We start from the raw sequence: 25,121 nt of genomic DNA, 5'->3' as shown, positions 1-25,121 counted from the left end.
AATATTAGCATAATGTTTTAATGTGATTTCTGTCAGTTGTTATATTTTGCTGAGTGTTCATATATTAATCGAGTGCGATCTTCAGTGAAAACCCTGACGCTCCTATAATGGCAGGACACCCCCACAGAGTTACTGTATTCATTAGGAACAATTAAGTCTCTAACGACTAAATTAATTGCATAATCTATTATTTTGCTCCCAGGCTGAAGTTAACAGGCTGATGGGTATGACGCGTTCCTCGAAGGGGATAATACGGGAAGCGAGCGGAATTAATTGGGTTTGATTAAGAGAGGTTTTCAATGGGACACGGCTCTTTTCGCATGACATAATTCGAGGTCATGCGGGGAAGGTGGGAGGCGCTGGGCTGGACGGAGAGCTGGCGCCAGTGTTCTTCTCATCAGTGGACGTGAAAAGGCTTTTTTGTCATCCTTTGTAAACATGTGGAGTGCTGATGATTAGTAGGACAGTTAGAAATGAATCATTTAGAGACCTATATGGGGGATTCTTCTGTTAGGTCATGACTCCTTTTTTTTGTGTTTATGTTTCTATGATTTTAGATTAGATGAATTGTAAAATAACGAATATAAAGGTTTTATTATTGTTTAGCTAGTCTGCCTTTTTTCTTATGCGTTTAAAAATTTTAAAAAGATACATTTTCATCATTTAATATACTACACACTAAAGAAATAGACTTTAAAGAAAAAGTCTGGTGTTTTATATTTGATATTACAATGCTCTGATTTTAGGTAAACATTCATTTATTTTCTTGTCGGCTTAGTCCCTTTATTAATCCGGGGTCACCACAGCGGAATGAACCGCCAACTGATCCAGCACGTTTTTTTTTTTTTTACACAGCGGATGCCCTTCCAGCCGCAACCCATCTCTGAGGAATTTAGGTAAACAAATGTAATAATTTTAATCGTCAACTTTTTATGTTGTGTTTCGTACTCATTAAACATAATTTAAAAAAAAACGTTTATTTACTTCATTGTAAAATATAAAAACATCTGTCAATAATAAATCTAAATACAGACGTGGTGTGTGCAGTGGCTTAAGATTTAGCTTTAGGCTGAAATGTTTCATATTTCAACAAAAAAATTAACTAAATTTGCTGTGGGATACATGGCAGATGCTTAATGTCCGACAACATGCCAGCATTGATGTTTCCTTTCATTTGTAGAACTAAAAACAATACTCATGTAAAAAAGCATGACTGGTCTCCCTTTCAACTCTTTTTTTACATTCCCACAACACATCTGTGTGAATCAATCAGCAGTGGTGTGACTTTAATCTAGTTACAGGTGTAATCTGCAGTAGGGAAAGCCTGCATACTGGAAAACCCCGCTGCTAAAAACAGAATATGCACCATCTTCATCGTTTATAACAAGATTGCATATGAAATAGTTCTCCAGAAAGTGAAGACTTTGCCCAGTGTGTTGACCGACTGACCCAGTTGAAATGAGGTAAAGTTGGTTTTATATTCGCACATTTGTTCTGTTACAACTTGTGACATGGTCCCTATAATGTTTACTTTGAATATTTGGTCTGAAATATCATGTAAAAATGACATAAAACAACATTAGCGCTATTTAACTGACTGTGAACAATGTTGCACTTTAATAGTCATTGGCTGCTAATATGATTTCTCTATTAAGTTCCCTAAAAAAACAACAACAATATTATTAGTCAAAGTCAGCTTTATTGTCAATTCAGCCACATGTACAAGACATACAGAGAATCGAAATTGCGTTACTCTCAGACCCAAGGTGCTTAACATTAATATAAAATATATATATAAAAAATAGTAGAGTTTAAGAAAAAAAAAGAAAATTTACAGTATATACATTGCACATAAATGTGGTCTAAAAAAGGAAGAATGTCTTCCTATTAGGAAGAATGTCTGAATATGAAACCAACTTTACTTCAATCTAGGCATGGGACTATTACTATTTTCAAGGTATACCGTGGTTTGGAAAAGTCAAGGTTTTAAAACCACCAAAATTTTCTGCTACCGTTCCTAAAGTATGTGTAGGATTATTTTTGTACATTTAAAAAAGGTTTTTTTAGGACAGTATCTCCAGCAGGAAAGATATCCAAAGATGCCGTTTTAAATTGTAAAGAAATTTGTGTTTTTGAAACAAATGAAAACAGCAGAAGTCAATGATTCATTTTCATTGTTTAGCCTGACATGTTCATTCATTCATTCATTTTCTTGTCGGCTTAGTCCCTTTATTAATCCGGGGTTGCCACAGCGGAATGAGCCGCCAACTTATCCAGCAAGTTTTTTTTTTTATGCAGCGGATGCCCTTCCAGCCGGACAATTTAACTTACCTGTACCACATGTCTTTGGACTGTGGGGGAAACCGGAGCACGCGGAGGAAACCCACACGAAGGCAGGGAGAACATGCAAACTCCACACAGAAACGCCAACTGAGCCGAGGTTCGAACCAGTGACCCAGCAACCTTCTTGCTGTAAGGCAAACGTGCTACCCACTGCGCCACTGCCTCGCCACCTGACATGTTTACTGCTCCAAAATATTTTATATGTTTCTCAAAATAAAACATATTGTGTTCAAAAGGGGGGAAATTAGTTTGTTACCCAGACATTTAAAGCGAATATATTTTAGAGCAGTAATCATAATACCGTGAAACTTTACTTTACTTATTGTACACAAGTGGAAATTTATCGTTGGCTTCACCACACAACCACATCAGCATTCACACGACACACATCACAAAAAAACAGGCAACACAAATACATACAAAGTCATCACATATATCACATTAAAAACTCTATTTAAAACCCTTTACATACTTAGAACCCAGTATTTCAAGAGTTCGCCCTTAGCTGATGATTGATTATAGAGCATATTTGGCATGCTATCCCAGGATAGAGCCCTGAATTTGTGAGATCCTCGAGCCTGGGGCTCCCCCCGTTGCAGGGCGAGAGGGGAGTCTGAGTTCAGGTAGGTCTCGAGAACTCCCCAGCTTGATAATGTTGAAAGTAGATTAATGCATTGAAGTGTCTGCTGTCAATTTAGATTTGTCAGTTTACTTATGTTCCATGTTTTTGGTCGGTGGGAGGAAACCGGAGAGCCCGGTGAAAACCCACACAAACACGAGGAGAACATGCAAACTCTTTTAAGTCTTTTTGATGACAAGAACTGAATTTTTCTATTTAAGGGATGGGAACAATCCTCAATAAGGGTGTGCGCTTTCTGTTTAATTGTTATTGAATACATTTTATTTGGTTGTCTTTGTGCTTTACCTACAGTTGCACTGGTAATTTTTTACTACTCTACAGTTGTTGCTTGTCCTTAATTGGCAACAGTCCATACCATGCAATCATGTTAAAACTCACAACACTTTCAACCAAGTTCTTGTATACCATCTCCAGAACATCTTTACTCACACCAAATTGTTGTACCATGATATTTTTTTATCTAATGTTATCATACTGTCAGAATCTTATACCGGCCCATGCCTAACGTTACCTCAATCCCAGATGTGTATAGCCAACCATGGTCACCACAGGATATCTAAAATATCTACAATTGTTTGTAAAATCAAGATGTATTAATATTAATTGTGCTTATTTTACCAAACATACTAGCAGCTACATCATTTTGTTAGCATCTTACTACTTATTCCACCTAACGCTACTTTTTCATTAGCATATTTAGAGGCTAAACATCTTCAAAAAACTAAATTGCCTACAAAAATGTCTGTTAAAGCACGAAGATAGAGTGATGATTACTTACTGATGCTGTAATCAGCTTTCAATTATAGAATATAGCGTCAAAATGTCAAAAAAAGAAGTGAAAATAGTCAAAATTTTGCAAATTTACGACCTCCCGACGGCAGTTGACGCTGTGACGAGACCTCTCTTCTTAAGGTCACCAGAGCGCATGCGCCTCCCACGCACCGGAGGAAGTAGTGAAGATTCTGTTTCCTCTCGCTTCATCTTGAACAGAAACACAACAAACCTATAGAGATGTGGTCGTAGATTTAAAAAAAACTGGATATTTTTGTTTCGCGATTCAGCGTGATGTCTTATAAGTGAATTCCTGGTCGTAATAGCCTGTATTGCTGAGAAATATGGATATTTCTACGCCTCCAGAAGGTAAAACTGCGCCTGCGCGTGTACTGCAGCGCGAACGCTAGCGAAGTCACATTATAATCAAACAGACACAAATAGACACAATTAGTGTATAAAATGAGGATTTAAACTGCTGCTTTGTTTATTTTTGACTGTTTAGTGTGGCTAGGATGGGAAATGAAGTACCCAAATATTCTACCACTGTATTAATTGAATGTACAACGTTTTTTTTGCAATAATTGTCAATAGGACCAACGTTTTCAGTAAAAAAACATTGTTTTTAGTAGTTAATTTAGATGAAAATTTCATTATTATTTAAGATAAGGCTAGACAGATTGAAATATATCATCAATATTATATATTAAGTATATCTCACAATATCATGATTAAATTGGTCACACTTTTTTAAAGGTACAATTCTCGCTATTATCAAATAATTAACCAAGAGTTCTAGCTCAATAAACTGCTAATTTGCTGTTCTTTTTTGTAGTTAGTCAGATAGTTTGGTTTACCCTGCTAAAAAATCCAGCTTAAACCAGCCTAGGCTGGTTGGCTGGTTTTAGCTGGTCGACCAGGCTGGTTTTAGAGGGGTTTTGGCCACTTCCAGGCTGGTTTCCAGCCATTTCCAGCCTGGTCTTAGCTGGTCAGGCTGGAAAAGGACCAGCTAAATCCAGCTAAAACCAGCTTGACCAGCCTGGTTTAAGCTGGACATAGCTGGTTTTGGCTGGGCTCCCAGCCTGCTAGGCTGGTCAAGCTGGTTTACTTAAGTCGTTAGAGTTACGATTAATTTCAATATTATTATGTAAAATGTTTTTAAAATGTGAAAACTTAATTGTTTTCTATAAGTTTTAGCTCAATAAACTGCTAATTTGCAGTTTTTTTAGTTAGTAAGATAGTTTGGTTTAGTTATTGGATTGAATTAGGCATGTACAATATGGCCATACCTTAAGTCAGTGGCTCTCAAACTTTTTTTATCAAGTACCACCAAAATGAGCAGTATTGAAATACAGTAGCGTAGTAGGCCAAGTAAAGCAGCTACAACTCTGCACAGTTAAAAAAAAAAACCGTGGCAGATTGCCTCAAAAATATAGGCTATGTCATATATGGCATATTATATACATCATTTTTGATAAATTTTGAAATGTTTGTGGCATGTACATGACATATTTCATTCCTCCGCATTCCACTCGAAGGCAGGCTAATGGATAGGTATGTACAATATGTTTAGGCATGTACAATATGGTCATACTTTATAAGTGATAAACAGCCAATGTATAGTCATGACCTAAAAGTTAATAGCGGGAATTGGTACTTAAATTGTTAAGAGTTACGATTAATTTCAATGATAATATGTAAAATATTTTAAAAATGTAACTGCGAATGTGAAAGTGTAATTGTTTTCTAAAAATTTTATCTCAAACTGCTCATTTGCTGTTTTTTGATAGTTAGTAAGATAGTTTGGTGTTGGTAGGCTATTGGATAGGATTAGGCATGTACAATATGGTCATACTTTATAAGTGCTAAACAGCCAATGTATAGTCATGACCTAGAAGTTAATAGCAGGAAATGGTACTTAAATTGTTAGTTACGATTAATTTCAATGATAATATGTAAAATATAAAAAAATATGACTCTGAATGTGAAAACTCGATGGTTTTCTACAAATTTTAGCTCAATAAACTGCTCATTTGCTGTTTTTTGATAGTTAGTTGGATAGTTTGGTTTAGGTAAGCTATTGGATAGGATTAGGCATTTGCATTATGGTCATACTTTATAAGTGCTAAACAGCCAATGTTTAGTAGTAAGCTAGAAGTTAATAGCAGGAATTAGTACGTAAATTGTTTGAGTTACAATTAATTTCAATGATATGTAAAATATTTTTTTTAAAAAGTAACTGCAAATGTGAAAACAAAAGTATTTTCTAAGAATTTTAGCTCAATAAATGTTAATTTGCTGTTTTTTTTTTTGTAGTTAGTAAGATAGTTTGGTTTTGGTATTAGATAGGATTAGGCATGTACAATATGGTCATACCTTTATAAGTGATAAACAGCCAATGTTAAGCCAGTAGTTAATAGTGGGAATTGGTACTTAAATTGAGTTACGACTAATTTCCATAATATTATGTAAAATATTTTAAAAATGTCAAAACATTGTTTTCTATAAGTTTTAGCTCAATAAACTGCTAATTTGCTGTTTTTTCTTTTAGTTGGTAAGATAGTTTGGTTTAGTTATTGGATAGAATAAGGCATGTACAATACGGTCATACCTTAAGTGATATACAGCCAATCTATAGTAATAAGCTAGTAGTTAAAAGCAGAAATTGGTACTTAAATTGTTAGCCTTAAGATTATTTTCAATGATATTATGTAAAATATTTAAAAAATGTAACTGCGAGTATGAAAACCGAATTATTTATTCACAAATTTTAGCTCAATAAACTACTCATTTGCTGTTTTTTAATAGTTAGTTGAATAGTTTGGTTTAGGCAGCCTATTGGGTAGGATTAGGCATGTACAATATGGTCATACGTTATAAGTGATAAACAGCCAATGTATAGTGGTGAGCTAGAAGTTAATAGCAGGAATTGGTACGTAAATTGTTAGAATTAAGATTATTTTCAATGATATTATGTAAAATATATTAAAAAAATGTAACTGTGAATTTGAAAATGTAATTGTTTTCTAAGAATTTTAGCTCAATAAACTGCTAATTTCCTGAGTTTTTTATAGTTAGTAAGATAGTTTGGTTTAGGTAGGTTATTGGATAGGATTAGGCATCTACAATATGGTAATTTCTTATAAGTGATTAACAGCCAATGTGTAGTTATAAGTAGGCCCACACGGAATCTGCGCGTGCAGATTTTCCGCAGATTTTTAGCCCATTATTAATTCTGTTTTTTAACTTAAGTAAATGTGTAAATCTAAATTTATTTAGTTTTTATTCAGTAATTTATTGCTTTTCATTTAATATATTAAGGGTTTAGTTATGATACTCCGCTGGATACTCCCAAAATAATTCCGCAGATTTTTACCAAAATTCTCTGCAGAAATAGCAAAAAAACATCCGCAGATTCCATCTGGCCCTGGTTATAAGCTACAAGTTAATAGCGGAAATTGGTACTTAAATTGTTAGTCTTACTATTATTTTCATTAATATTATGTAAAATATTTTTAAAAATGTTACTGTGAATGTGAAAATGTTATTGTCTGTTTTATTTTGATGTTTTTCTCTTTATTTTCCCCCCATCAGATCAAGAGCTGCGCAATGTCATTGACAAACTGGCGCAGTTTGTCGCCAGAAATGGACCCGAATTTGAGAAGATGACCATGGAGAAGCAGAAGGACAACGCCAAGTTCTCGTTCCTGTTCGGAGGGGAATTTTTCGGCTACTACAAATATAAACTGGCCATCGAACAGCAGCAGCGTACGTGAAAGAACCGCAAGTCACATTTATTTACTAACTAGTGTTATTTTTAGTACAAGCTTTACGTAGGTGTATTTTTGCTTTCGATTTTAAACTGGCTTGTTCTCATTGTAGTATTGAATATTATATTCATTTTTGAAAATGTTTGATATTTTATATATTTAAATATTGCTTCCGTTTTAAAAATTCATCTAACATTTGTTTGTTTTACTTTAAAGGAACTTTTTTTGTTTGTTTTCGCTAACATTAATAACCTTGCTGCTAACCAAAGATCTAGATTTGTCTGACAGCTGTGTTCTGCATATGTTCGTGTTTAAGGTGTGCTTTTCTCCTTTATAGATTCTGGCACTCATGATGATGAATATAATATGGAAGGTATTTATTAGACCGATGTTTCAGAAATGTTTCATTTTGCCTGGTATTCATGGAGTTCTTCTGCAACATCAGTGCTTAAAATCCTTATTTTGCTGTCAGATTATGTTATAAATGACATCTTTAAGTTAGCGTTCAACCTTTATAACTGGTTTAAATGCTATAAAACGGTTGCAAAAGCTTAACTGTTATTATTGCATTTATTTTGAGATTTAAAAGAAGCTTTCAAGCGAACTCTACTTTCTTGCACTGTTTTTTTTTTTTGCTACATAAACGATATGTAAGAATGTGCAGCTTTTTGTTTTGTACTTTCTGTTTGCAAATGTAAATATTATTGTTTAATATTTATTCAGCTTTTAAGGAAGCCACAAGCCAGCAGATTTTCTCTTTGGACTCTGGTTTCTTTTCCCCCGTAGCCTAAAATGTTTTTGCTTCCCGTTTGTTTGAGTTTTTTATGCTACAATCTCCAGACATGGAAAATCAGAGGAGAACAAACAAGCATGAGTGATTTTTCTGCATGTTTCTATGAACTTTTAAGCTTGTTTCTGCCATAAATATTAATATAATTGTGACTTATCTCATCATTTGTTATATTTGCCTCACAGTTTGACCTTTTCACAGTTCTGTCACTACATTTAGCTTTTTTGACTATTGCTTGCAATTTTGTAAAACTCTTCAAACTTTTTAGATTATTGTTCGATTCTGAGTCTACATTTTGCATTTGCAACTTTTTTTCTTGCAATTAAAAGATTATCGGCTTCTATTTGAGCAAATCTGAGTCTACAACTTACAATTGTTTACAATTCGTATTCTATATCGCGCTGTTCTGAGTCTGCATCTCGCAGTTGCGTCTCTTGTGATTGAACATTTATAGATTTTCTTGCAATTTTTATTCGTATTGCACAATTTCAAGTCTACGTCTCGCTGTTGTGACTAATTCTTACTATAAAAAGTTTATACAATTTCTTACAATTTTTAATATTTTTCGCAAATCTTTTTAATCTAGCCTACATCTTGCAGTTGTGACTATTACTTGCAATAAAAATTGTATAGATTTTTTTGTAATTCAGTCTCACATTTGTAATTATTTTCTAATCTATATTACACGATTCTGAGTCTGCATCTCACAGTTTCGACTATTTTTTGCAATTGCAAATCCTTTTCTCCCTAGATCTCAAAAAATTGGAATTTGCCAGATGGTAACTTGCAAATGTAAATTTAGAATTCTCAGTTCTGAATTATGATACGAAAAAGACATTAAAAAGTATATTTAAATAAAACATTTCGTTGATTTATTTTTCTATTATGTGGGAGAAACAAGCTTCCATTGATTTGCTTTGCTTTAGGGACTTTATTCAAATAAGCGTCCCGTTTTCTCCAGCAGTGCTTCCCCTCATTTGGCCATACTGACGGACAGATGTTTGTTCTGGCGTTCGGCAACAAAGGCAGTCATATTTTTTCTGTGTTTGCTTGTTTTTGTGATTTATCAGTGATCTCTAACATTCCGGGTAATGAAGCGGCCGATGTTTCTGCGACAATGGCGATTCTCGGTCCTCCAGCAATCCCAGCTGCGGCGCCGTCAATGGAGGAGCTCATCCAGCAAAGCCAGTGGAACCTGCAGCAGCAGGAGCAGCACCTGCTCAGCCTCAGACAGGTCGAGCATTTCAATCTTTTTTTATTGAGTGAAAAGAATATAAAGTATAATAATTAATAAATACTGAAATTATTATTATTGTTGCAATAAAAATATATGTCATATATTCTCATAATTCTTAGTGAATATTGCGTAATTTCGAGCAAGTATAACCAGCAATTATAACATGTTTACTTTAAATTACATAATATTTATATTGTGTAATAATATTTAAATTGTAATCAAATCTGAAATTGTTCTTTTTTACGTTTTCATTTCAACTTGAATTAAATGTTAATGTCTTTTCTTAGTAAATACAAAACAGTTTGCCACTTCTTAGGTTCAACAGCTGTCAAGATTATTATTATATTTAATTATTACAAAATAATAAATATCACTAAAATTACTGTTTTGTTGTGTTCAGGAGCAAATAACAGCTGCCATTTCTCTGGCGATGGAGCAGCAGATGCAGAAGCTGCTGGTGGAGACGCAGCTGGACATGAACGAGCTGGACAACCTCCTCCAGCCCATAATAGACACTTGCACCAAAGACGCCATTTCTGTAAGAGCCTGATTACAGCTGTTCACTTTATGTGCTTTCTCTCTGATCGGACTGCTGTCTGATTTGTGATTCTAAATTTGGCCATATAAATGCATCTCGACTAAAAAAAGATATGATTTCGATCTTCATATGCTGCATTGTATGTTAGGGCTAAAGTACATCCAGGAGGTTGTTATCGCAGAATAAAGCCCAGCAGGTTTATCAGCAGCCCGACTCAAAGCAAAGCACTGTTGTTTAAAACTGAAGGGCTTTATTCTGTGAAAGCAACCTCCTGGATGTACTTTATCCTGCTTATTACATGGCTACCTGCCACGAAACATAAAAAATTAGACACAAAACATTGTTATGAGCTGAAATAATGGATTCATTCTTTAATTAAATGCAAAGAAATGAAAACAGCTGATGGAGTATACACTAACCTGCGCATTTTGCATTCACTAGGCGGTGCCAAACAGTCAAAAATCATAATGTGCCAGACAATACATTTAAATATTTAATTAGAACTAATAGCACAGCAGCAATTATTCGGGAGGCGGGGCTAAAGATAGTAAGGAACCATCTGATTGGTCAAATTTAGATGAAGAAACATTTCATAAAATGCAATCTATCACTTGTGTCTCCGATACTTATTGCATATACTATTAATGCTATAACGATGCTTTTGCTATATATTGTGCAGCCTACTTTACATTTTAGGTGGGGTTTCAGCAACTGTATGCATTTAGACCTGTTCAGTTTTGTCTGGAATGCATCTCAGACTACCTCCGAGACTTATATCCATCTCAAATGCGTTTTGAGAAGCATTTCAGATAGCTATCCAATCTGAAAAAGCATGAAGTGAACCATACTGATCCTAGAAGCTGATCTGTTCTGTTCGATGAGCTCCAGAGGAGTTATTTCTGAGAACTTTCTCTCTCAGGCTGGGAAGAACTGGATGTTTGGTAACGCCAAGACACCACAACACTGCGAATTGATGGCGTCGCATCTCCGAAACCGCATCACTGCCGACGAGGCACATTTTGAGCTCCGCCTACATCTCATCTATCTGACCAATGACGTCCTGCATCACTGGTGAGATTATAATGGATTTAAAAATTTAAATGAGCTGCTTGAGGGCTGGTTTTATTTTAATATCATTCATATGATGCAGTTTTTAATGAATGGGTTGGTTTAGTATTAATATATTTTGTACATTTAAATTTAATTGAATGTATAAAATGTTATAAATGAAAAATTGCAATGTTTATTTTTAAGTGCATATTTTTATACATGAAATGCGTTAATATTATCTTAATACTATATAGTGGAAAATAATAATGTTGTGTGTGTATATACATTTAAATGTTTGGTTTAAAATTTAATTTCATCAAATTAAATGTAAATGCATCAAATTAAATCACATTAAATTACATTGCATATTATAAACATGTTTTAATAATCTGAAACTGAAACTAAAAAAATCACAATACCTTCATTATAAAATGTTACCTTGTTTTTGATTGTATATAATCTATTTTAAAGTGTCTTCATTTAAAGTATTTTAGTGTTCAAGCTCTTAATGTTTATCTACAGTCAGAGGAAAAACCAGAAGGATCTTTTAGCGGCTCTACAGAAGGTCGTGGTTCCCATTTACTGCACGAGTTTCCTGTCAGTAGAGGAAGACAAGCAGCAGAAAATCACACGGGTACAATCACACTGTCAGACCCACATGCTTGTACATCACTTGATTCAGGTCTTATCTCTCTGAATGTTATCAGTGTGTTTCAGTTAATGATGAGGCATCATACCGATCAAAAGTACACCGTGGGGCACCACAAAGCTCAGTTTTTGGTCCCTTACTTTACATTATATATGCTTCCAACAGACCGGGGGGTGTCCAAATTCGGTCCTGGAGGGCCAGTGTCCTGCTGACTTTAGCTCCAACTTGTACATCTAGTAAGATCTTGACTAGCTGGTTCAGGTGTGTTTGATTAAGATTGGAGATTAACTCAACAGGACACCGGCCCTCCAGTAACACCCCTGCATTAGACGATAAAAAATACATAGAGTTAGTTTTTTAATGTTTTACCAAAGATACACACCTCTATATCTCCTCTCAACCTGGTAATTTTTACAAATTCACCAAATTAACTGATTGCACGGCTGATATTAAAAATTGGATGACTAAAACATCTTATTTCTAAATACATATAAAACGGAGGTTTTGCTTATTGGACTCAAAATCCTCTCTTGTAAAAACCTAGAACACTGTCTCAAGGCTGAGGTTGATTTTAGTTCAGTTCTTGTCCTCATTCAAACATATTGGGGCTGATATTTGATAGCAGCCTGGGATTTGTTGGCCACATTTCATGCATCTCAGTGTACACATCCTGTATTACTACTAGACAACTTAAATCTATTTTATATCTTGATATCTCCAGTGTAAAAAATGCATTTCCTCATGCACTGTTGTCTAGTAGATGTTAGTGTTCATTTTGCACATGCCATAAAGTGAGTGATTGTTCATGCCATTCTCAGCTGCTGCAGCTCTGGGAGAAGAACGGCTACTTCGATGATGTCACCATTCAGCAGCTTCAGAGTCCGGCGTTGGGCCTTGGACAGTATCAGGTAAAACTTCGCCCTTTGGTTAGAGTCGTGACATGACAAAAATATCATATCGCGATACAAAACATCTCATATCCTGATATCGATCTATATTGCAATAAAGTAGCATTTCAGTAAATTCAATCAATTAATAGTTTAATATCAACATTAAGCACATGAAAATAACTTTTTTTCTCTCTTATTTTATATACTTTTTAATCTACTCATTCATATGTGATTTATATTTCCCAACTTATTTGGAGCTTCAAGGCAAATGTTTGATTTAAAAGTATGTGATTAAAGTATAATGTGATTTAAATATAAAATAATTGTTAATTAAAAATATAAAACTTTTCAATAAAACAAATGATTACAGGTCTAACATAAAACATTGCTTTATAAATTGCTAAATGTAAACATTGTACTTTCAAGACTTTCTCACAATGCTGTTATTAAAGGGCCATGAAACCCCCTCGTTTCAGCAGGGTGTTTTCACACCTCTACTTTGGAAAAGTCAGAAAAGTGGGCGTGTCGAGGTCTGTTTAGGGGGGAGTGTCGGAGGAAGAAAAGAGGCATGGTGTGGGAGTGTCTATTTGGGCCCGCTGACTTTCAGAGTCAAAACACACACACACACACACACACACACACAGGGGACAAAGGGACTGTGTTTACATGGACATCTGTAGTCGAATTATTTGCCAAATGATTAAATGTTGGACTTTAACTGCAGTTTGGCTCTTTCATTCAGGGAATTCATTCATGTCCCTCGCGACAAACGAAATATTTGATTCGAGGAACTGATCTAGCGTGTATTTTTCATGCAATGTTTGATACCGCACGGCGAATGAGAGAAAAAAACCCTCCGCATTTCCCGGAAACTTAGATGCACACGGCAGGTAGTGTCAGAAAGCCGCGTGTGTTATTCCGGTCACTAAATGCGATGAAAATCCTACACAAGGTTAAAGTTTGGTTGTGGTGCTAACATGTTTACACTCGGTGCAATAGTTAACTTAGTTCGATACGAACAAACTGAATAAACGAAGAGCACTGGTCACTCACTTACCAAATCTGTAGAGACAGGACAATCACCAGCAACTAGAGCCGCGTCTTTATTAAGAGGAGACTAAAGCGAATCCGGATCTCAGCGTTTGCAGATGAGAACAGCTCTCAGGTAAACAATAATCCTCCTTAGACACGTAAGTTATTGTTGTTGAGCGTCGCGTTCACTGTAATCCACACGTGACTCCAGCTGCGCTCTCAGAGAGAGAAAATGAAAACAAAACTTAACTGCAGCAAACTATAAAAGCAACACTTCACGCTTGTTTTGCCAACACAACGTGGCGTCTCTGTCGTCTAAACACTGTGACAGTAATGAATATTAATGAAGTTGCACAATAGAGCGCACTGATTGGTTTGAACCAAGCCTTACTCATGCATTAATGCATCACACTGTAAGACGTAATAAGACACTCTGGCACAGGCGTCCAGTCTGCACGCTGGAATACACGCTATTATGTCATGACTGTGACGCAGCTTCAAAAATTCGTTTCAAACCGGAAGTACGAATTTGCTTGAAATAACGCAAAAACAACCAATTTACACTTTTTAGTGAAATATGTGTCCCACACTGCTAAAAACACTATTAGGACACCTATATACGACTGTCAACAGCTCAAAACATGTGTTTTGGTGTTTCGTGACCCTTTAATGTTTTTGTCTGCATCTCCCATAATACTGAGTATTATTTTACATTACTAAAAAGTATTAGTATAAACTATGTATCACTATGAAACAATACTCATTCCACAGGCTTTTCTATTGTCTGTATGTTGTATTTGTATATTGTCTGATGTATATTGTCATATTGCATAGCTCTACTTCACCCTCATAACCAAACACAGGTCAAATACACAGAATGTCTTTCTCTTTCAGGCATCGCTCATCACGGAGTATGCGCCGGTTGTGCAGCCCATACAGATGGCCTTCCAGCAGCAGATTCAGGCTCTGAAGACACAACACGAGGAGTTCGTCTCCAATCTGAATCAGCAGCAGACGGTGGCTGCAGCAGCAGTGGCCGTCGCTCAACTCACGCCTGCGGATGCCGAAGTCACGAGCCAGACCCCAATCGCCTCTCAGCCTGGTAAATCACAGACATCTAAGTGCCAAGCATGAGTTGCTATCTTTAGAGTTATTCTTTTTCTTCCCAAAAAAACTCTATGGTAAAAAGTTGTGAGATTTGGTGCTAAGATAGAGGAGAGTCTAAACATCAACCACAGCAATTTTAGAATGTCTAACTAAATCTGTTTGCCAGTTTCCAAATTGATATTAATTTCATCAAAATAAATAGTACTGGCTACATTTCGATTTAGATTTAGATGCAGTTATGAGTTATAATCTTTAAATTTCTTCTCGCCAAAGAACTATTTGGTTAAAAGTTGTGAAATCTATCCATTAATCATTTATCAAAATTTACTGTCATATTTTATTAAATCTAAACCATAGTTGCTAGAGTCTACATACTGGTTTCCTTGCTGAGTGGGATGAGATTGCAGTTACATATTCTAAACTTTAGAGTCCTTCTTCCCACAGAACTATTCGTTAAAGTTGTGAAATTTGGTGCAAATATATAATAAAATAAAAAATAGGACAGTCCAAACATTAACCACAGCAATTTTGGAGTCTCTAACTAAATCCGTCAACCAGTTATCCAAATTTACACTCATATCAAATTTAAACTAATTGGTAGAGTCTACATTCTGATTCCTTTGCATATTCCATATTTTAATTACATTAACACCAGAAAGTTTTGTATCTCTTACTCAATCCCTAAACATTTTATTAAATTAAATAGTAATTGGTAGAGTCTATGTTCTGATTCCTTTGCTGAATGTGATTCGATTGCAGTTAGAAGTTGTAATCTTTAGACTTGTTGTTCTTCTTTCCAGAGAACAACTTTACTTTTATTTGGTAAAGTTGTGAAAGTTGGTGCAAAGATAGAGGACAGTCCAAATGTTAACTACAGCAATTGTGGAGTCTCTAACTCCATCCATTAACCAGTTATCCAAATTTACACTCAAATTTTAAGAGTCTACATTCTGATTTCTTTGCCGAATGTGCTTTGATTGCAGTTAGGAGTTGTAATCTTCAAAGCTTTTCTTCCCCCCAGAGTATTATTTGGTAAAAAGTTGTAAAATTTATCTATTAATCAGTTATTCAAATTTACATTTATATTTTATCAAAACTAAACTACAATTGGAAGAGTTAATGTACTGATTCTTTTGCGGAATGTTATTTGATTCTATGTGGAATATTCTGTATGGTTAATGAAGTTACTGCCAGGCTATATATTAACAACAGAAAGTTTTGAATATCTAATTCGGTCAATTAACCACTTATACAAATGTACACTCATTTTATTAAATTAAACCAAAATTGGTAGAGTCTACATTCCGATTTCTTTGCTGAATGTGATTCGATTGCAGTTACAAGGTGCAATCTTTAGAGTTGTTCTTCTTCCCAGCGAACTGTTTGGTAAAAAGTTGTGAAATTTGGTGCAAAGATAGAGGACATTCTAAATGTTACGCACAGCAATTTTAAGGTCTCTAACTCAATGTGTTAACCAGTTATTCAAATTTACACTTGTATTTTATTAAATATAAACAATAATTGGTAAGAGTCTATGTACTGATTATTTTGCTGAATGTTATTCGATTGTATGTGGCATAATCTGTATAATTATGTTACTGCCAGGCTATACATTAACAACAGAAAGATTTGAACCTCATAAACCAGTTATTTAAATTAACACTTATTTTCTTTTCTTATTGCTAGTCACTTTTGAGCTATAGGTGATAGAGACAAAAAAAACATTTCTCCTTATTCTTTTGCTGAAGTTAATTTAGTTGCATATATGTTCAATTAGAATGGTGAAAAATAAAGCCATAACCAAAAATTACTGTATAACTGGTGGACAAATTTTACAAAGAGCATGCCAAAATGAATTTTATATCTCTGAAACACCTCACTGTATTCAGATCTAATTTGGTGTGAGTTATCACAAACATGACCCGAGGTTTCCATTTTGGAAATTCCGGGTTTTGGAATTTTGGAATTTCATTTTGGAATTTTCCAGGTTTTCATTTTGAAACGGTGCCACCTAGTGGTTTGATTTTTTTTAAAGAAGCTATTTTTAATGACTGAAATTTGTGCTATTTAGCCACAATAATGTTGCTAAGTGTTTTCAACCCATTTTGAGGCCTTTTGTCTATGTTGTTATAAGAGATAATTCTCATTGAATTACTTGTTTGTTTCTATGATCATCAGCAGATCTGAAGCCTCCATTGTCTGGTCCTCCATCCAGTGAATATGAAGGGTCTCAGAACCGGTCGTCAGACTCAAACCCCGCTCTGTCACCTGAAATGTCCTCCTCTAAACCAGGCTGGTTCGATCCACAACACAACTTGCCAGCATGGAACCCACAACAGCCTGTGAGTGGAATAAAAAAATACTATCAAATTCACCATTTCACCATTTCTTAAAAAAATGGCATCATAATTGATACTTATGATTAAATCTTTGCAAAAAACAAAGCTGTAGATATTTTAACTTGATTATATAAATATTCAAGTGCTTCAGTTGTTGTAAAATCTATCCTTAAATGTGTAAATATAAGGATTGTTTTAATATTGTTAGAAATGAGGTTCATGATTATCAGGATAGTTAATTTCCAGAACCTTTACTTTCACTGTTTCTCAATGTTGGATTGATTTACTTTTCAAATATAATATTTAACCAAATGATACACAAGGTTACTTTACAAATATGTATGTATATGACTATTATTTCATTAACTTTATAACTGTTAGTTGTCAATGTTGTTGTAAGCGATATTTAAAAAGCAAAGTTTCAAAGTAGCAGTGAGTAGGCCAAAAGTGTTTAGTCATGAAAGCGAAAATAAAAAATATATACAGAGTTATGTTGGCGTTACTGGCACGTTTGTTTTGGGGCTCTCAAATATCGATATTGTTTGCCAAAATGTGCTTAGTGCACCTATAAAGGGCAGGTCATATAGTATTTTAAATTGTTCTTATATTGCGCTGAGGTCTCCTACAACATGTTTAAATGGATCTGAGGTCAGAAAGCATTGTAATTTTATCTGAATATGCATTTAATATAAGAATAATTTAGCTATTTTTTTTAACCTGTTTGTTTGATTCAATTCGGGGCTAAAAGTCTATAAGCCCCGCGCTTCCATAAAGCCACTTTTCTGATTGCTGATTGGTCACCTGGCCAAACCTGTTTTGATTTGTGTTTTCTATATATATATATATATATATATATATATATATATATATATATACATACATATATATATATATATATATATATATATATATATATATATATATATATATATATATATATATATATATATATACATACATACATATATATACATATATATGTATATATATATATATATATATATATATATATATATATACATATATATACATATATATACATATATATATATATATATATATATATATATATATATATATATATATATATACATATATATACATATATATATATATATATATATATATACACACACATATATATATATATATATATATATATATATATATATATATATATATATATATATATATATATATATATATATATATATATATATATATATGTATATATATTTTGTGTCGGAACCGAGACGCCCATTTCAGAGTGTTTGTATTATGCAAGTGCTATTAGATTATGCAAATGAGTGGCTTTCATTAAATTTGCAAAGATCGATAGCAGGCAAAATATTTGAATATAAAATTACTCATTATTATGATTCAAGGTCTTTCGTTATCTTTACTGAAATTGAATATTAAGTAGGCGGCGGGGCTTTCTTATTGCACATCATTTTGCACATAGCAAACTAATGGCAAGAGGTCATGCCACTCCAAACGCAGTAGCAAATGCTCTGAATTTGATTGAAGATTACCATAACAAAAAAAAATTCAGCGATAAATTTAGACTGATTAATTGGTCACCTAAAGCAGGGGTGTCAAACTCAATTCCTGGAGGGCCGAAGCCCTGCACAGTTTAGTTCCAACCCTGCTCCAACACACTTACCTGTAGGTTTCAAACAAGCCTGAAGGACTCAATTAGTTTGATCAGGTGTGTTTAATTAGGGTTGGAACTAAACTGTGCAGAGCTGCGGCCCTTTTGGAACTGAGTTTGACACCTGTGACCTAAAGAGTAGCAAAACAACCATTGTAAATTCTGATTTCACACAGACTAACTAATAATAACATACACATTATCTTCGCCTCCAGCCACCATTCGACCCAAGTCAAGCTCCACCTCCTTGTCCACCCTGGAACAGCCACGAGGGCCTGTGGAACGAGCAGCGGGACCCCAACTGGAGCGACCCTCGAGACGGAGGCCCCTGGAGTGGCCAGAATGATCCCCCGCCATCCTGGAGCGGCCAGTATGAGCAGCCGCCATGGAGCAGCCAGCAGGATCAGCCTCCGCCGTGGGGCCAGAGGGAGCCTCCGTTCCGCATGCAGCGTCCGCCACACTTCCGTGGACCGTTCCCACCGCATCAGCAGCCACCGCCGTTCAACCAGCCGCCGCCACCCCATAATTTTGGACGCTTCCCACCGAGATTCATGCAGGATGATTTTCCTCCGCGGCATCACTTTGAGCGGCCGCCGTATCCACCGCACCACTTCGACTATCCACAGGGAGACTTTCCTGGAGGTGAGAGTTTAGCGTGTTTTGTAGTTGAACTAGTGACTAATGTGGATAATCCGAAGTTTTCAGTTATTTACACAAATTTAGTGGAAAAGTAACTGATAAAGATTGGCAATATTAGAGGATTCTTGCATATTTATTTTTAATGTTGACTAATGTCTCTAGTTAACACACTCAATGGATTTTTTTAATGAAACACATCCCCTAATATTTAAAATTTCAACCGCTACAAAATGGTTGATATGTCAGTTTATAGTAAAAGTACTAGAATTAATACACATACTATGAAAAATTAAAAAATACATGATGTAAGAACTATTTATTTAAAAAAATCTAAATAAAACATTTTTGAATACTAAATCTTTATTTTTTGATGTATGCCATAACATATTTCAGATTCTCATTTAACATCTTTTCTTGTTTTGTTATTACAGTTAAACCAAAATCATATGTAGTAGTGCAACAGGATCATATTTGTTTGATTAATTTGTTAACCATAAATGCTGTGTGTGTAAACCATTATTTAAAATAGTCTTTAAATAAAAAATTACTTTAACAGTCATTTAAAACAGCGAAAACATGGTCAGCTACTTGGTAGAGCAGGCAGTTAAAGGGTTAATACATTTTATTAATTTTTTTTTCTCCTAAAATTCTTGTTGGTTATTAACAATTCTTCATAATTAATACAATAAATCAGTGCATTGTTAGTTTTTTTTTTTCTAGATTAATTTGAAGATTTTTTTTAAATGAATAAAATAAAATAAGAAGGTGGTTTCAAGTAACGAATTGTGTTTATTGATATTTATAATGTCATTTACAGTAGTACTATTGCATGAGTAATACATTTATCAATGCAGGTTTTTGTTAAATAATAATAATATTTTTCCAAAAATAAATAAATTAATTAATATTAAATAAAACAATATATTTTTATATTATTGTTATAATTATAGCATTTTTATATAGAAGTATTAAAATAATAAAAATTCAGTTACAACTGATCACATACCTGATGCAGACTTTTATTAATATTTTGCTAAATGTATTTATATTTATTTGTAAAGCAGTCATTTTATAGTATTTAATATTTTTTTGCTCCAAAATCAACAAATTGCAGAAAAAGGTTGTGTTGTTGTTTTTTTGGATTTGGTTGCATGTTGCTTTGTATAGCATAAAAAAGGTCATTATAAAGATAAGGCCGAAATGAAAGATTTTTAGATTTTTTTATTTATTTAATTAATTTTAATTTCACCCTTTTTTTTAGCATACTGAACATTCAGACATTGTTTTAATACTAGAATTCAATTCAATTTGTGTAGATTGTGTCAAAACAGCTTAACATAGAAGATCTAGTAAATTAACAGTCAATTGTCCAGGTTTCAGAGTTTATGAACTATTGAACATTTTTATTTTTTGCAATTTAATAATTTTGTTGAAATGAAATATCTACAAATATCTAAAATTCCCTGACTTTAAATAAATGTGTATATTTCCTTCTAACGTTATTTTATTACAAAAAGTTCTGATTATATTTATCTAGAGCTTCCATAGCAGTCAAAATGACCACATGCGTTTCAGTTGTCTGCTACTTTTCCCTGTAACTTTAAATATGAGGGCCTCTGTTGCCTAGCAACTTCCTGCTATCATAAATATGAATGCCTCTGTTGCCTAGCAATTTCCTGCTATCATAAATATGAATGCCTCTGTTGCCTAGCAACTTTCTGCTATCATAAATATGAATGCTTCTGTTGCCTTGCAACTTCCTACTGTCAAAAACAACTTTCTGTTGGTAAAAACATAACTTTGCTTCAGATATGTCCTTTAAAACAGCATATTCAGTGTTGCGAAAAAGATTTCTCTCCGGCTTGAAAAAGTGAAAATTAAAGTGAGTCGCAGCTGATCTAACATGGCCTAACTATATATTTTATAGTCTGTATTACCAAAAAGATCTATTTTTAGGGTGGTGACTTAAATACAAAAAGGACAACAGAAATTTAAAGCTTAATTTTAATATCTCAAAAGAAGCTTTGAATGTAAATATGATATGACAATGAGATTCTGTCTTTTTCTGCTTTTTCTCTGAAATGCCGTTGTGTTTTCAGAGATTGGACCACCGCCGCATCACCACCCAAACCAGCGGATTCCTCCTCCGGGATTGTCTGATCCTCCTCCATGGGGTGGGAACCAGCATGAGTTTGGGCCTCCACCCCACGGCTTCAATGGTCAGGCTCCGCACATAAGACGACACAACCCACCACACGTCAGTCAGGATGACCCTAGTCTCGTGCCCAATGTGCCCTACTTTGACCTGCCCGCTGGACTTATGGCACCACTCGTGAAGGTCAGAGTAAATTCAGCATCAATAAACAGTTTTCTAATCGTGATTAATTTGTAAATTTTTTGCGACAAACATAATTATCGGGATAATATGATATTGACGATACATGATATTGACCTTCAAAAAAAGGTTACTTCAACAACCAAAATAACTAAAAATACTTGGCTTATTGCTTTATTGTTTGTGCAGGTTTAGAGTAAATAAATGTTTCAAACTAATTAAATAGCGAAAGGATAATAAAGTACAATAGTTAACACGTTACAATAAAGACTTGTTAGTAAATGTTGGTTAATGCACTCAAATTAACAGTGGAACAAAGATTTAATACATTTATTATGTTAATTTTAATTAACTAAAATATACTTAGTGTCACTTAACAATTTTCTTTTTGTGGTTAATTGTGAAATCTTATATCGCGATAAACGTATTATCACGATATTGACCTAATTTGCAAGAAAGTTTAATAGCTAGAATAACCAAAATACTTCATGTATTGCAAATATTTTTATAATGGTAATATTAATAAAAATGCACTTAGTGTCACATAACAATTTTCTTGTCGCGATTAATTCCTGTAGATTTTATTGCGATGATCGGTATTACTATATTGATCTAATCCTCAAAAAAGGTTACTTTTAACAGCTAGAATAACCACAAACAATTGGTCTATTGCAAATATTACTATAATGTTAATGTTATTTTGATTACGCTTAGTGTCACTTTTAATTTTCTTGCGGTTAATTACGAAATCTTATATCGCGATAAACGGTATTATCACAATATTGACCTAATCTTCAAAAAAAGGTTACTTTAACAGCTACAATAACCAAAACTACTTAGTGTAATGTTAATATTAATTAAAATGCACTTAGTGTCACTTAACGTTTTTCTTTTTGTGGTTAATTGTGAAATCTTATATCGCAATAAACGGTATTATCGCGATATTGACCTAATTTGCAAGAAAGTTTAACAGCTAGAATAACCAAAATACTTCATGTATTGCAAATATATTAAAACATTAATATGAATTCAAATATACTTAGCGTCACCTAACAATTTTCTTGTCACGATTAATTGCTGTAGATTTTATCGAGATAAACGGTATTACTATATTGATCTAATCTTCAAAATAGGTTACTTTTAACAGCTAGAATAACCAAAAACAATTGGTCTATTGCAAATATAACTATAACGTTAATGTTATTTAAAATACGCTTAGTGTGACTTTTAATTTTCTTGCGGTTAATTGCAAAATATAATATTGCGATAAACGGTATTATCACAATATTGACCTAATTATTAAAAAGGTTTACTTTAACAGCTACAATACTTCTACAAAGCTACAATTACTGTAATGTTAATATAAATTAAAATGTACTTAGTGTCACTTAACAATTTTCTAGTCGCGATTAATACCTGTAGCTTTATCGTGATAAACGGTATTATCACGATATTGACCTTTTGTTGTTCCTAGAGATATAGAGTTCCTATAAAGTAGACTATCATATCATGTCTAATTCTAAAAATGACATCTTTTTATAAATTACAGCTGGAAGATCACGATTATAAGCCTCTGGATCCGAAAGACATCCGTCTGCCACCGCCGATGCCCCCTAGTGACCGCCTGCTGGCTGCAGTCGAGGCCTTTTACAGCCCACCGTCGCACGACAGGCCCCGAAACAGGTGAGTTTAGTGCAGTCATGATGCTGTGTGTGTTTTTTTTTGTATTAGTGCCCAACCAGTGACAATATACAGCCATATGGCACTGCTACACATGTGATATTGCATTTATACAACATTTGATGGCATCAACGTGTATATAAAAAATAAGATCAAACATGAAGAGTCTCAATACCTTTTGTGCAAGGAACTACTTTCTTCCACCGTTCATTCACATCTGCAGCTGACATTAGAACTGCAGAAATCGTTACTCATTCGCAAACGGCACTTTAGACTTGGTATTCTCTTGCATAATGCACTGTAATGTGTACACTTTCAATTGGAATGATGCTTATCAATTGTTTTTTTTTTTTTCTTTAGTGAGGGCTGGGAGCAGAATGGACTGTACGAGTTCTTCAGGGCCAAAATGAGAGCCAGGCGGAAGAAGGAGCAGGACAAACGCAGCAGGTGGTAAATTTATTATTTTAATGTGTTTTTAAAGTGCATGTGTTTTTGATAACAAAATCGTCAACTATTGAATTGTTTTTAAGTGAAATGCAGTATGTGTGTTACCGATAAAGAACATTTAACATTAGAAATGTTCCTTGGCAAATTATTTCATATATATATATATATATATATATATATATATATATAAAAATGTGTATATATATATATATATATATATATATATATATATATATATATATATATATATATAAAACCAAATAACTAAAACTACTTAGTGTAACGTTAATATTAATTAAAATGCACTTAACAATTTTCTAGTCGCGATTAATTCCTGTATGTATAATTCCTGTGTGTGTGTATGTGTATGTATATAAATATTTAATGTGTGTACATGTATATATATATATAAGATTAATATAAAAGACAAAAATCTTAATGTAAAATTAAAATGAACTATTACTTTGAAATAAGCTAATAAAACACAAAGAAGTGTAAATTGTAACATTTTAAATGAAATCAGTAAAATCAATATAAAAATATTCTATATATTCATGAATAATATAGTTTTGTAAAGTTATAGTTACCTAAAATACTGTTAAATTTAATAAGTGTTATTTTAAGTGCAATAAAAGAACGAAACTAATAAGACCTAGTTTAAAATAAAAATGAACACTGAAAATCTAAAAATTAAAATGACCACTGAAAATAAAACATGGCCAATTTCATGATAAACACTAGAATAGGCACTCGAATGATATAATATACATGAGACACTAGAATGACAAAAATGATTAAAACCAAAGTAAAAACCGAAGTAAAAAATTTAAACTTTAAGTAAAAAAAAAACCTGAAAAACGAAATTTGAAAAAAAAAAAACATTTTTATTACATAAAATTTCATTGTTACTTTATATTTATTACTAACAAGTGTTATTTTAGTTTTGAGTCACTGTTTAATTTAATTTGATCTATATCCCAAACATATCTCTAATCCACATTTTAATAAACAAAAATTGTATTAACTATGGTAACTGACACATTAATAATTACAAAATAAAAGTGTTTTTTATTTGTGGTTTAATAAAAGTATAACTTTCTCTTAGTTAGGCACATAACATCTTAATTTTGATGTATTCATCGACATTTAAATTATTGAAGTCGTATCAGACTTTTGAGTGTTGAAAGATATCTCATTGCTGGTGTAGGGATAG

At 33.5% G+C, this 25,121-nt stretch overlaps 1 protein-coding gene and 1 long non-coding RNA gene across 35 annotated transcripts in view; one reads left to right on the top strand and one right to left on the bottom strand.

Annotated features, from left to right (window-relative positions):
• Positions 1–3,895, bottom strand: part of LOC147831466 (uncharacterized) — a 28,267-nt gene extending 24,372 nt beyond the window's left edge. The window contains exon 1 of the long non-coding RNA XR_015521643.1: positions 3,762–3,895. This is a non-coding gene — a long non-coding RNA (uncharacterized LOC147831466). The remainder of the gene's footprint in view (positions 1–3,761) is intronic.
• Positions 3,896–3,919: 24 nt separating this feature from the next.
• Positions 3,920–25,121, top strand: part of cherp (calcium homeostasis endoplasmic reticulum protein) — a 27,903-nt gene continuing 6,701 nt past the window's right edge. For 9 of the 34 annotated variants that reach the window (XM_087302425.1, XM_087302424.1, XM_087302423.1 and 6 more), the window contains 14 exon segments: positions 3,920–4,123; positions 7,349–7,522; positions 7,862–7,897; positions 9,385–9,548; positions 9,952–10,089; positions 11,009–11,160; positions 11,662–11,773; positions 12,607–12,696; positions 14,605–14,812; positions 16,996–17,159; positions 19,023–19,449; positions 21,546–21,784; positions 23,331–23,464; positions 23,822–23,908. In XM_087302425.1, coding sequence (XP_087158551.1) covers positions 4,099–4,123; positions 7,349–7,522; positions 7,862–7,897; positions 9,385–9,548; positions 9,952–10,089; positions 11,009–11,160; positions 11,662–11,773; positions 12,607–12,696; positions 14,605–14,812; positions 16,996–17,159; positions 19,023–19,449; positions 21,546–21,784; positions 23,331–23,464; positions 23,822–23,908 — 2,150 coding nt within the window. In that variant the 5' untranslated portion in view covers positions 3,920–4,098. 34 annotated transcript variants of the gene reach the window in all.

The sequence above is a fragment of the Danio rerio genome, chromosome 22 (assembly GCF_052040795.2).
Source record: "Danio rerio strain M-AB ecotype USA chromosome 22, GRCz13ab, whole genome shotgun sequence".
NCBI classification, from domain to species: Eukaryota; Metazoa; Chordata; class Actinopteri; order Cypriniformes; family Danionidae; genus Danio; species Danio rerio.
This window is presented reverse-complemented; position numbering and strand designations above follow the sequence as displayed.